The following is a 14,024-nucleotide window of genomic DNA, read 5'->3' on the forward strand; positions in this document are numbered from 1 at the left end:
AGGAGGCGGAGGTTGCGGTGAGCCGAGATCGTGCCATTGCACTCCAACCTGGGTAACAAGAGCGAAACTCTGTCTCAAAAAAAAAAAACCTATTTAGTAGAATAATTTCTGGAAACTTCCCAAGTCTTAAGAGAGAGATAGACATTCGGACTCAGAAGCTCATAAATCCCCAAAGAGATTTAACCCAAACAGTTCCTCTCTGAGATACATTATAGTTAGACTGTCAAAAGTCAAAGACAAAGAGAAAATTCCAAAAACAGCAGAAGCATCATGTCACATACAAGAGAATTACCATCAGAACAACAGCAGATTGCTCAGCAGAAATTTTACAGGCAAGGGGAGAACGTGTATTCAAACACTGTTATTTGTTTTTAATTTTAATATTTTAAATGGTAGGGAAAAAAGATAAACTGTACATTCCAACCAGAGCCACATTACCTTCCATCTCTCAACCACAGGCTTCATGAGAAGTTTCTAGTATTTGAACTCATTAAAATCCAATTAATATACTTAAACTGTTTATTATTTACACTTAATATTTTAAAACTTAGCTTAGTAGTTAATTCCATCAGTTTTAAGCCCCTTGTGGAAATTTTCTCCTCACTCAGCTACATACTTCCTTCCATTTTAAAAATAGGTCTTTTGTTTGCCCGAACCCTAATATAAAAAAAAATTTCTGGAAAATCTAAGGAACTTTTAGGAAAAAACAATGCCAGGGCTTGTTAAATCACATGAACATTCATCAAAAACATTACCTTTGGGGACTGCAACGCTCATCATATAATAGACAGTTCATATGCTTAAGTTAATTAATAGGCCCCTTGTGTTAATAGTAACTCACAGCCGGGCGCGGTGGCTCAAGCCTGTAATCCCAGCACTTTGGGAGGCTGAGGCGGGTGGATCACGAGGTCAAGAGATCGAGACCAGCCTGGTCAACATGGTGAAAACCCGTCTCTACTAAAAATACAAAAAATTAGCTGGGCATGGTGGTGTGTGCCTGTAATCCCAGCTACTCAGGAGGCTGAGGCAGGAGAATTGCCTGAACCCAGGAGGCGGAGGTTGCGGTGAGCCGAGATCGTGCCATTGCACTCCAGCCTGGGTTAACAAGAGCGAAACTCCATCTCAAAAAAAAAAAAAAAAAATAGTAACTCACTGGGTCATAAGTAACATCAGAGGACTTTTCTCAAAGGTATCAAAATGGGTGAATGAGCAAGCAGACAAAAGCAACATAATATATGAAAGAGCAAACAACCCATAATCATGGGTGAGCCAGAAGTAAATTCTAAATCATCAAACATGCCAAAAGTACTATATATTTTTTAATTAGTTATGTATTTTCACCAGGATAACATCTTAAAAGGAAGAGGAACTTAGGAGAAGTTACAAATCATAATAAGCACAATTTTGTCTTTAAAATTAAGTGTGCTGTACATACCACGTTCAAGTCTCCATGTTAAACCCTCAACATAAGGGTTAATAAGACTATAAGACCACAACCCAAGAGATAATGTCAGGAAACTTAAAGTTATTTCTCAAACAATTGTTATAAACAATATGTCAGTGTAGATTTGACAAGACTAAGACTTCATGACAGCTGGAAGTTGATCACTATTTTACAGAATGCCTAGGGTTTATACCCCTTTAAGGGAAGGGCCAAGGTATAAAGGATGTGAGCCAAATCCCAGAGACAAGAAGCTTACAGATGTTAGGGAGATGCAGAATGAACCAATTTGGCTAAAGAGTAATATAATTGGAAAGGAGTAATAAAGAAGATGAAATTGGGAAAGAAAGCTGGGGTCAAGTTGTGGGAGGCATCAGTTGATAGCCAAAATTTTGGACTATATTCTTAATCCATTATTTCCATAAGAATTCACCAAACCCTTTTGAGCAGAGTTGTAATCAAGATAAGTGGTAATTTAAGCAAATTATTTTGAGGAAAAGACAGTGTCTTCAGTAAATGGTGCTGGATATCCATATGCAGAAGAATGAAACTAGACCCCTATCTCTCACCATCAAAATGAATTACAGACTTAAATCTCAGACCTCAAACTATGAAATTACTATGAGAAAACATTGGGGGAAATCTCCAGGACATGGACCTGGGCAAAAATTTCTTGAGTAACACCCACAATCACGGGTGACCAAAACGAACGTGGGCTAATGGGATCACATAGAGTTAAAAAGCTTCTGCACAGTAAACAATCAACAAAGTGAAGAGACAGTCCACAAAATAGGAGAAATGATTTGCAAACTACCCATCTGACAAGGGATTAATAACCTGAATATATAAGGAGCTCACACATCTCTATAGGAAAAAATCTAATAATCCAATTTGAAAATGAGTAAAAGACTTGAACTGATATTTCTCAAAAGAAGATATACCGATGGCAAGCAGGCATATAAAAAGATGCTCAACATCATTGATCATCAGAGAAATGCAGATAAAAACTACAATGAGATATTATGTCACCCTAATTAAAAGGACTTTTATCCAAAAGATGGGCAATAACCAAATGCTGATGAGGATGTGGAGAAAAGGGAGCCCTTATACACTGTTGGTGGGAACATAAATTAGTATAACCACCATGGAAAAGTTTGGAGGTTCCTCAAAAAACTAAAAATAGAGCTACCACATGATCTAGCAATTCTACCAGAGTACCCCAAAGAAAGGAACTTGTATATTGAAGAGAGAACTGCACTTCCATGTTTGTTGCAGCACTGTTAACAATAGCTAAAATTTGGAAGTAACGTAAGTGTCCATCAACAGATGAATGAATAATGAAAATGTTGTACTTATACACAATGGAGTACTATTCAGCCATCAAAAAGAATGAGATTCTGTCATTTGCAACAGCATTGATAGAACTGGAGGTCATTGTGCTAAGTGAAATAACCCAGGCACGGCACAGAAAGACAAACATTGCATGTTCTCACTTATTTGTGGGATCTAAAAATCAAAACAATTGAACTCATGGAGATAGAGGACAGAAAGATGGTTACCAGAGGCTGGGAAGGGTAGTGGGAAGGTCTGAGGGAGATGGGGATGGTTAATGGGTATGAAAAAAAGGAAGAATGAATAAGACCTAGTACATGATAGCACAACAGGGTGACTATAGTCAGTAATAATTTAATTGTACACTTAAAAATAAAAGAGTATTACTGGATTGTTTGCAACACAAAGAAAAATGCCTGAAGGGATGGATACCCCATTCTCCATGTTGTGATTATTATGCATTGCATGCCTGTATCAAAACATCTCATGTGCCCCCTAAATATATATACCTACTATGTACCCACACAAAAAAATTAAAAATTATTTTGTCAGCTATTCATGAAAATGTTTTCCACTAACACTGTAAGGATGGTTTAACAATTCATCATACAACTTAAATTCAGAAATTCATTTGGTTCTCTGGTCTGTTCAGTACATCTGAGGTGAAAAAAAGTTCAACTATTTTCTTAGAAAAAGAATCTAAATAAGGTATAAAATTTTCCCTGTAAAACATGTCAGAAATTGATGAATCTACAAATGCTAGGATTGTTTTTTTAAAGCATATTAAAGAAGCAAGATGGCATTTTAAAAATAAATTTCAATATCAAAGAATCATTTCATTTCTACAATATACATTTTCATTGGTAATATAATCCCTCCAGAAACATTTTCTAGGATGTGAAAATGAAATGGTAACACACTATATTTATATAAATGACAGATAAAGTCTTGAAACAAAATGAGAGTAAAATATTTTTCTCAGTAATGAATTAATTATCTTTCAGGTTGAAGAACATTTGCTGTCTTTGCAAGCAGCTTACAAAGATACCATTGCTGAAAAACAACTATTAGCAAATCGGAAATCAACAGCCAGCAGGCGCTTTCAGTGTGCATCAGTCTTACTAACTGTCCTGGAAGATGAGAAGGCACGACTTTCTTTGTTTTTATGTCTCCTCCATAATTTCTTCTGGGCCCAACAACCCCCCAGATATTATTTTCACTGCAGGCTATATCATATGCCTTCTGAAAGTATCTTACTATACAATTTCTTATTGGGATCAGTAGACATCCTATTCTCATAAGGAAATTCTGTCTGAGTAGTTTCAAAACAGAAGTAACAGACTACAAATATCTGATGCTATTTTCTGTTCTGAAGACATCAGCATGCTTTTGTCTAATGACGCCCAAAGTAAACCTTTCAATGAAAATGTCGTTAGTTTTCCTTTTCTAGCATTGGAACAACCCAAGCAGAACATATAAAATATGGGTGAAACCAAAAAGGACGAGTTGGGATTAGGAAAGAAAAAGAAAATTCTCTTTTTTTAAGGTGAAAGTATTAAGAAAGTAAAGGAATAAAGAATGGCTACTCCATAGGCAGAGCAGCTGAAAAAGAAAATTTTCTTTTGTTCTGTCAGCTTTCTGAACCCTTTTAGCTCATCTTTTTATTTCTCCTCTGATTCATCTGGCTTCTCAATGTTTGAATCCCTAATAAACTGACTAGAATCTCAGTTTAGTTACAGCTCAGCTATCTCAAAGGATGTTATAAAATTCTCAAAATAATTTTAATTTAATTTTTAAATAAATACATATTATAGAAGGTCAAGAGGAAGGATTTTATGACAACAGACCAATCAAAGGGAGATGATTGCTCTCAAAAGCAGATGGATGTCCCTGAGAAGTCAGTGTATAAATTGAGAGGCAGTGAAATATCAGCATATCCCAGATGGCAAGCACCAGAAGAAAGGGCTCTTGCTCAACATGCTTTATTTATCCCATCAAGCACTTGTGTGATCAAAGACAGAGGCCACACAGCCAGAGAATATAGGTTCAGATCCCAGTTACACTCCTTAGAAGCCTTGTGATCTTGACCAAGTTGTTTAACTTTTCTAAACTCAACTTCAAATGAGGTATCAAATGAAGTTTTCAAAGTAAAATATCTGGCAGATAAGTAAAGATTCTATAAATATGGGTTGTCATTGTTATTATTGTTGAATACTATTAATAGTATATTATAATAGATTGATATTTTATAAACTGCCTTGCTTTGGCTGATCATTGTGGCTCATGTCTATAATTCCAGCTCTTTGGGAGGCCAAGTCTGGAAGATTGCTTGTGGTCAAAAGTTTAAGACCAACCTGGTCAATGTAGCAAGACCCTGTCTCTATAAAAAAAAAAAAAAAAATTAGCATGGTGGCAGATGCCTGTCATTCTAAGCCACTTGGAAGGCTGAGGTGGGAGGATCACATGAGCCCAAGAAATCAAGGCTGCAGTGAGCTATGATTGTGCCACTGCACTCCAGCCTAGGCTACTGAGAGAAGACTCTGTGTCTAAAAGAAAAAAAAAATTGTCCTGCTTTATTACATAAAGGATGATTTTAAATGGCTTGTATCTATCTTAGCAAATATGACACTATTAGCATACCCAAGAATAAAACTAATTTCCCTCTCAGAAAATAGTTTATTTTTCAATATTATCCATTATTAACTTTTATATAGCCACAGCTTGAGAACAACAGTAGTAATTGCAATGACAGATCCAACTTGGAGATCATTAATTTTAAAATATCTCATGATAATATATTTTATATAGAATAACTCATTTTATTTTAATATTTAGATGCGATGGCAAGAAACAATCAATCAAATAGATAACAAATTAGAAGGAATTCTGGGTGACTTACTTCTTTCAGCAGCATGCATTGTCTACAATGGAATGTTAACATCAGAATTTCGCCAGTTGATTGTGAATAGATGGGAGAATTTCTGCATTGAAAATGGCATTTCTTTGTCTTCCAACTTTTCTTTAATTAAAGTTATGGCACAAAAATATGAGGTAATGTCAGCTTCTGAGTCAAATGGTAGCTTTGCTTATTATTCTGAGTATAACCTTAGGCAAGTACCTAACATCTTTTAGCCTCGGTTCCTCTATCCAAGAAATAAGGGTATTACAGTAGTTTTAGTACAGTGTGTGTGTGTGTGTGTGTGTGGTTGGCAGGTGGTAGGTGCAAAATAGAGTAGCTGTTATTACATCTGTATAATTCTGTATTACTGCATGTTTCATATATGCATTAGAGTCTAAGATCCTTGGAGGCAGGTGCTGTATCTCATTTCTTTTGTGGCCCCCATGGCATCTTTCTTGTGATGGGCATTATAACACCCTTATTGTTGAATATAAAAATGTAATTTAGTGACTACTCACCTACTCAAAAATTTCACATCTAAGTTGCTTTAAATTATTTATTTCCTTAGTGTTTTTAAACATTTCTTTTTCTAAAGGCAACTATTCTGTAGGCTCTTTTAGTACCCCATAGGATACTAAAGAGCTGAAGACATTTACAAAATAGTGAAAGTACTAATGATTTCATTGCAGATCAGCCGATGGCATAATCAGGGACTCCCTCGTGGTCAGTATTCAGTAGAGAATGCCATCTTGATTAAGAATGGCCAGCAGTGGCCATTGCTGATTGACCCACATAGGCAAGCTCACAACTGGATCCGTCAGATGGAAGGATCCAGGCTGCAGGAGCTCTCCATTGAAGACAGCACTTATACCAAAAAAATTGAAAATGCTATGAAGACAGGAGGGTGTGTCCTCCTGCAGGTATGTAGGCAGTATGGCCTAATTTCCCTTGCATTTGATACATATATTGTATGCACTGAGCATAAAGACTAAAAGTTTTCAGTGACATGTAACTGTTAGGAAAAAATAACAGACATACACACATATATATTTACAGACAGTTTTCAATGCTCAATTCTCTTACAGCTATCTTTAACTGGAGTCCAGATATTTAACAAAACTTAATTTTTTTGAATGTTTGTGGGTACATAGTAAGTATATGTAGTTATGGGGTACATGAGATGTTTTTGAAACAGGCATGCAATGTGTAATAATCACATCATGAAGATTGGAGTATCCATCCCCTCAAGCATTTATCTTCTGTGTTATAAACAATCCAAATATACTCTTAGTTATTTTTAAATGTACAATTAAATTATTATTGACTACAGTCGCTGAGTTGTGCTATGACATACTAGGTCTTACTCATTTTTTTCTAACTCAACATTTAAATGTTTTGATGCTGCTTTTTTAAAAAACCAATTTGTTTTAAGATGATTTTTCTTATTTTTGTCTATTGGGTTTTTCAGAATCTCCTTGAGACATTAGCTCCAGGCTTAAAGGCAATTCTGAAAAAGGATATCTATCAGAAAAAAGGACAGTATTTTATAAGGGTTGGCGATGCTGAGATTGAATACAATTCAAATTTTAGGTAATGTGCCACTGCTAAATTGAATCAAATGTCTATATTTTTAAGATAAAAAATATGGAATGCCTTGTATTTCAGCCTTGATAAGCTTCTGCATGAAAGAAAAATAAGATTACCTTTGGAATATTCTTTCTGTTTTTGTGTTGGCAGTAGCATTCATTAGTGTACAGAAAAGAGAACCGAATTTTTATCAAGTCACTCCAAACCAACACTTTTCAAGCTGTGCATGATGAAACCTGTGGGTTTTATGAGGAGCTTCAGAAGCTATGCAGAAAAGAGCAAGCGGAAAGCCTGGCTCTGGTTTGTCTAGAGAAGCTCTGCTTGTTCTGTTTGTCTAACATTTTAATTGGGCAAGAAAAGTTTCTGCCTCTTTAAAACACACACACACACACACACTCTCACTCCATATTTAATACCTAATACCTAGAGCAAAAAGAGATTTTTTACCTAGGGAGATAAAAAATGTTACATCCGCCGGGCGCGGTGGCTCAAGCCTGTAATCCCAGCACTTTGGGAGGCCGAGGCGGGTGGATCACGAGGTCGAGAGATCGAGACCATCCTGGTCAACATGGTGAAACCCCGTCTCTACTAAAAATACAAAAAATTAGCTGGGCATGGTGGCTCGTGCCTGTAATCCCAGCTACTCAGGAGGCTGAGGCAGGAGAATTGCTTGAACCCAGGAGGCGGAGGTTGCGGTGAGCCGAGATCGCGCCATTGCACTCCAGCCTGGGTAACAAGAGCAAAACTCCGTCTCAAAAAAAAAAAAAAAAAAAAAAAAAAGTTACATCCATGTTCCCAGCAGTAAAGAGACTCAAGGAAACAGACTCAGACTACCCAATTTCACACAGCACTGTTACATAGATTTGATAACCACAAAAATATGGTTCCCAAGGAAATAAGATGTTTGAGTTGTTCATGTGCATTCCCCCTTGCAGGCAAAGCTACATGAAAAGCCAACCATAATGAGAGCACTGCTGGGTAAGCAAGTAATCAGCAAAGGAATCTAGAAGTCTTTCACCACCCTTAGCTCAGTGCTTTTAACTTCTTCCCAGGACTTCTGACAGACTGACTCCTTACCAAGTGGCATTGATTCTTAAACCTGTTGGTCAGTGTGTCCTCTCCCTTGTGCAGGGCTGCAGAGTCTCTCATCAAATTATTACTTCTTAGAATTCTCTCTCATGTGGCCAGGCATGATGGCACATACCTGTAATCACAACATTTTGGAAGTCCCAGGTGGGTGGATCACCTGAGGTCAGGAGTTTGAGACCAGCCTGACCAACATGGTAAAACTCCATCTCTACTAAATACAAAACCAAACAAACAAACAAAAAACAAAACATTAGCCGAATGTGTGGTGGTGCATGCCTGCAATCCCAGCTACTTGGGAGGCTGAAGCAGGAGAATTGCTTGAACCCAGGAGGCGAAGGTTGCAGTGAGCTGAGATTGCGCCATTGCACTCCAGCGTGGGCAACAAGAGTGAAACTTTGTCTTGGGGTGGGCGGGGGGTGGAGGGGGAGAAAGGGAGAGAAAGAGAATTCTCTCTTCTGTTAATAAAACAGTTTCCAAAGTATGTCCCCCAAAACATTTCCATAATTTAATCGGTATCACTCAAAAAAGGGATCCTATGGCTTTTTAAAGTGGGTTAAAGGTAACAGTCCTATAGAACTTAAAACCCCTTTATTCACCAAACCCTCTCCAGAAAATAGTGTTGTATAGACTACACCTTGGAAAACACTGCATTAACTCATTCTTTTCTCTTGCTGGATATAATTTACTTGATTAAGTAACAGTGATAAAAATGCTAATGACGCTACATTTTCCTGAATTGACAACCTGGTCTCCATTTTAGGAACGGGTGTTGAGAAGGTGCTGGAGGCCACTATTGTAGAGGGCAGGCTTTAGTGATAGACCTCACTCTGTCACTTTCTGGCCTTGTGACATGGGCAATTTATTTAATATCTTTAAGCTTCAGTGTTACCCTTCATAAAGTGGAGTGAAGAATTGTCCCTGCTTTATTAATCTAACCACTCTTCACTGTGACTCCCACTGACACCACCCTGCCCCATGCCACCATTCTCTCTTACATGTTACCCAGTCTCCCGGGTTCCCTCTTGCTCCTCTGCCTCTCCTCCCAGGATTATGGAGATGGCTGCTACATGTTGGGTATAACGTACACTGCTCAGGTGATGGGTACTGCAAAATTTCAGACTTCACCACCATACAATTCATCCATGTGATGAACTTTACCCCTAAAGCTATTAAAATTTTTTTTAAATGACAGCTGCTAGAGAAGTCTGGTTTAAAAAGACCATGTCACTCCTCAAATTCCTCAATTGGCTTCTCACTCAGGGTAAAAACCATGGTTTTCACAATGACCTAGTGGCAAGTCAAAACTTCTATTTAACATCTTTCTGTACTCTGTCCTTATGTGTAAACTAAATATGGTATGTACACAGTCTGTGGTTGTATTTTTTTAAGACTTCAATGCAAATAAATTCATAAAGTATAAATTGAAAGCCTACTTTGTATACAAAGCTGAAAAATACTTTAAAAATCTTGTTTACTTCCAGGAAAAATGCATTATGTATTTTTAAATAAATTGGTTTCATTTTTTTCTTCCATATGTTCTTCGAATAACTGATGCCTTTCTCATGTTTAGGTTATACTTATCTACAAAATTAGACAACCCCCATTTTCTTCCATCGGTTTATAACTTTGTTACTATGATCAACTTCACCGTAACATTCCAAGGTTTGCAAGATCAACTCTTGTCTACTGTGGTAACTCATGAAGTTCCTCATTTAGAAGATCAGCGTTCCAAGTTACTGGAGAGTATTTCCCTTGATGCCATAACTCTTGAAGAACTAGAGGAAAAAACATTAAATTTATTGCAGAAAGCCCAAGGTAAGTCAAGATATTTAGTGATAGTAAGAGATCTTTGCAAAGGATAGTATAAAATGTTTTAAGAACCAAATTTTGAATTCATACCAAAAATACCAAATCTCCATTTCCACCAGACAACTGATGAATGTGGGTGAATCACCCCGTTTCTAAACTTAAACATTGTGATTTTTGGTGTCCCTCAGTCCCACTTTTGCTTTAGCTCATTGTGTTGTAGAACATTTTCCACCCTATAACTGGCATGAGTTGTAAGACAGATCTTACAGAGTCTAGTTAGTTCCCTCTATGACTATGCCTGTACTTCAGGTACAGACATCTGTTATATGTCTCAAGTTAGATTACAGAGACTGAATGATTGGGTTTTCCCCATCTATTAATAACAAAAAATATTTTATTTTATTTTATATTTATTTTTACTTTTTTGGACAGAGTCTTACTCCATCACTCAGGCTGGAATGCAGTGGCACCATCTGGGCTCACTGCAACCTCCGCCTCCCAGATTCAAGTGATTCTCCTACCTCAACTTCCTGAGTCGCTGGGATTACCAGCACATGCTACCACGCCGGGCTAGTTTTTGCATTTTTAGTAGAAAACAGGTTTCACCATGTTGCCCAGGCTGGTCTCAAACTCCTGACCTCAGGTAATCCGCCCACTTCAGCTTCCCAAAGTGCTGGGATTACAGGTATAAGCCACCGCTCCTGGCTTAATAACTAAAAGGTATTTTTAAAGGAAATAATCCAGCCACTTTTATGTATCCTATTAAAACATGCTGTTTGTTAAAATAGCAGTAGAAATTATTTTCTTCTTTAGCACAAGAAATATCTAAGAAACAACAATTTTAACTGCATCTAAACTTAAAGAAACAAATTCCTGAATCACACAGATGTATGTCTCTAACTCAACTGTGATAAAATACAGTTTATCTAACAGTGGACTGTCTTTCTGTTTTAACTTGTGACTCATTGGAACTTGAAGGTTTCTCAAACACTTTAGTCCTCAATTAAGAGTATGTATAGAAATCATCTGTAGCGTTTATTACTTTTCTTTCTTTTTAAAAAATACAAATGCCAGTGGGTACCACCACAGACTTTCTGAATCTGAATTTCTACACATGGTCCTGGCGTATGTTTATTTTTGATGCTTTCTACACAATTATAATGTTCACTGCTGATTAAATATTATTTGTCTAATCTAAAGCCCATGGTCTGAAATGCAAGTCCAATGTTACCAGATACTTTAGTAAAACAAATTAAAAACTAGGTTTAAAAAAAAAAGATAAAATATTACCAATAGTAATAAATAATAATATAATTTTTGAAAGGGGAGAAAACCAAGTTTGATAAGGCATGAAGCAACCATACCCTGGGAGCAATATTGACTATTTCAAACATAAAAGAACCCAGGGAATTAAAACAAACAAAAACTACTTGATGAGGAAATCTCACCAAATGAGCAATCAAAATCAGAAAGTGGAAGGAAATCAGAGTGCAGTTCATGCAGAGAAGTCAATCCATCCTGTTTTAAATTAAAAATATATTTTATTTTTTAATAAAGATTGAATTCTTTAATTGCTTTCATCATCTTTTCTCATACCTTTAGAGTAATGTTTTAGAAACTAATATATGTTATATTCAAGAAATGTTTATCTGAGATTCAGCAATTCTGTTGATTCTTTTTCCTAATTCCAATAAAGGTAAATTTACTAGTCACTTAAAACACAGTGTTTATAGTAGGATCCATTTCTCATAAACACACATACACACACACACAGAGAGAGACAGACAAATTCTGTCTAGCTATCAATCCATCCACCTACCCTTCTATCTGCACATAGGTAGAGAGAGATACTTTGGAAGATGTTACCTATGTGTTAACACTGGTGCTTTTGGGGCGGGGATGCCATGGGTCCCACCCCCGCCCTTCACAGCCTAGGTCCACCCTTGCCCGCTTGCCCTTCCTCTCAGCCAGCACTCACAGGTGCCACCAGGTGGTAGCCCATTCCTTATCATCCTGAACTGGAACCACATTCACCTCGCTGCCTTGGATTTCCTTGGTCTGCCTGTCTTATATCAGTGCAATGTCTTGTATCAGTGCAATGATGAATTGAAGCTTTTCCCACATTTTGGTTATAAACTTTTCCCCACTGAAAGGATGTGCCTCTCCACTGTTAGATATTTACCTCAATATTGACATTTCTTCCCTAACAAATTGCTGCAGCCAAGAGCACTTTGCTGAGACCTGTGACCAAAACAAGAATAACTGTGATGAGGAGTTCCAGTATTGCCTCTTTAGGGTCTGCTAAGATGTGCAGAAAACACTGACTTGTTCAGCATGTTCTTGACCTTTGACAAAGAACTTACGTTTTTATGGCATACAACTGCCTTGGTTTGGGAAAATGACTAAGACCTTACAAGACTTTACATTTTATTTAAAACCTCAAACAAACAAAAATTTAAGTAGGAGAAGTACTGGGGAGGGCATGCCTTTCCTCCTTGGTATCCTCCTGAGCGTTGTTGCCTTAGTGTGCCATTGTATTAACCCGATTCCAAAAAGAAGTATGTGTTAAATGGAGAATTTTTAAGAGCAATAAAGTCTGTAACTCAATTTTTGCAACCATGTTTACAAAAAAAAAAAATAGAGCTCAAATTTATTTATATCTTTTATTAGAAATACAGGCAAATCCTCACTTAGAAGCATATTTATTATGAAATTTTAAATACACATTTATGCCTGGAGGACCTGACTTTATTCCTTTTCTATGTTAATTATACCTAATGAGCTGTTTCTTTATAACACATTAATAAACTGTGCTTCTAGTAATAAGGCTAATTACATGACAAGGCTGCTGTATCTGTTTTTCTTGTAATACTGGAGCCATCGGCTGGTAACTTCTTAGGGAACAAAACATCTAAGTGTTACATAATATACATAGAAGGTGGCAACCAAGATTCAGAAGCACAGCCACCCCCATTTTATTAACCACTCATAACAAGGCATATTTTGTTATAACCTTCACCTGAATTGAATAAAAGTTGGATTTGATGAGATAAGTGAAAAGGTGTTTAAGATAACACACATTAGGGCACTATATGCTTTTATTATGCCTTTGCTGTTTGTTCTCCATCATATATTCCTTGTAGTAGAGTCTGGGGTATTTTTTAAAGACTGCGATCTTTGAGTAGTTGTGGTTTTAGTAAAACTTGTTCTTGAAAAAAACTAAATTAAAAGACTCCTTGATTATATACATGATTTTTCCTCCTCCTTTCTAGCATCTAGTAAAACTAGCCTTTTTTATAACTTTTTAAAAATTGTACTTTAAGTTCTGGGGTACATGTGCAGATCTTGCAGGATTGTTGCATAGGTATACACAGGCCGTGGTGGTTTGCTGTCTCCATCCCCCCATCACCTACATCAGGCATTTCTCCCAGTATTATCACTCCCCAACCTCCCCAAACTCCGCTGTCCCTCCCCTAGCCCCCAGCCTGCGAACATACCCCAGTGTATGATGTTCCCCACCCTGTGCCCATGTGTTCTCATTGTTCAACACCCGCCTATGAGTGAGAACATGCGGTGTTTGGTTTTCTGTTCTTGTGTCAGTTTGCTGAGAATCATGATTTCCAGATTCATCCATGTCCCTACAGAGGACACAAACTCATCGTTTTTTATGGCTGCATAGTCTTCCATGGTGTATATGTGCCAAATTTTCTTTGTCCAGTCTATCATTGATGGGAATTTGGGTTGGTTCCAGGTTGCTGTTGTAAACAGTGCCGCAATGAACATACATGTGCATGTGTCTTTATAATAGAACAATTTATAATCCTTTGAGTATATACCCAGTAATGGGATTACTGGGTCAAATGGAAT

The 14,024-nt window shown here is 37.1% G+C and overlaps 1 protein-coding gene across 1 annotated transcript in view; it reads left to right on the top strand.

Moving 5' to 3' along the window:
• DNAH14 (dynein axonemal heavy chain 14) overlaps window positions 1-14,024 on the top strand; it is a 376,422-nt gene that overhangs the window by 312,945 nt on the left and 49,453 nt on the right. Inside the window, exons 65-69 of the mRNA XM_074385260.1 lie at window positions 3,778-3,918; window positions 5,609-5,824; window positions 6,362-6,592; window positions 7,141-7,262; window positions 9,919-10,163. Of these exons, the coding sequence (XP_074241361.1) occupies window positions 3,778-3,918; window positions 5,609-5,824; window positions 6,362-6,592; window positions 7,141-7,262; window positions 9,919-10,163 (955 nt within the window). The remainder of the gene's footprint in view (window positions 1-3,777; window positions 3,919-5,608; window positions 5,825-6,361; window positions 6,593-7,140; window positions 7,263-9,918; window positions 10,164-14,024) is intronic.

Source organism: Saimiri boliviensis, chromosome 14, assembly GCF_048565385.1.
Source record: "Saimiri boliviensis isolate mSaiBol1 chromosome 14, mSaiBol1.pri, whole genome shotgun sequence".
NCBI classification, from domain to species: Eukaryota; Metazoa; Chordata; class Mammalia; order Primates; family Cebidae; genus Saimiri; species Saimiri boliviensis.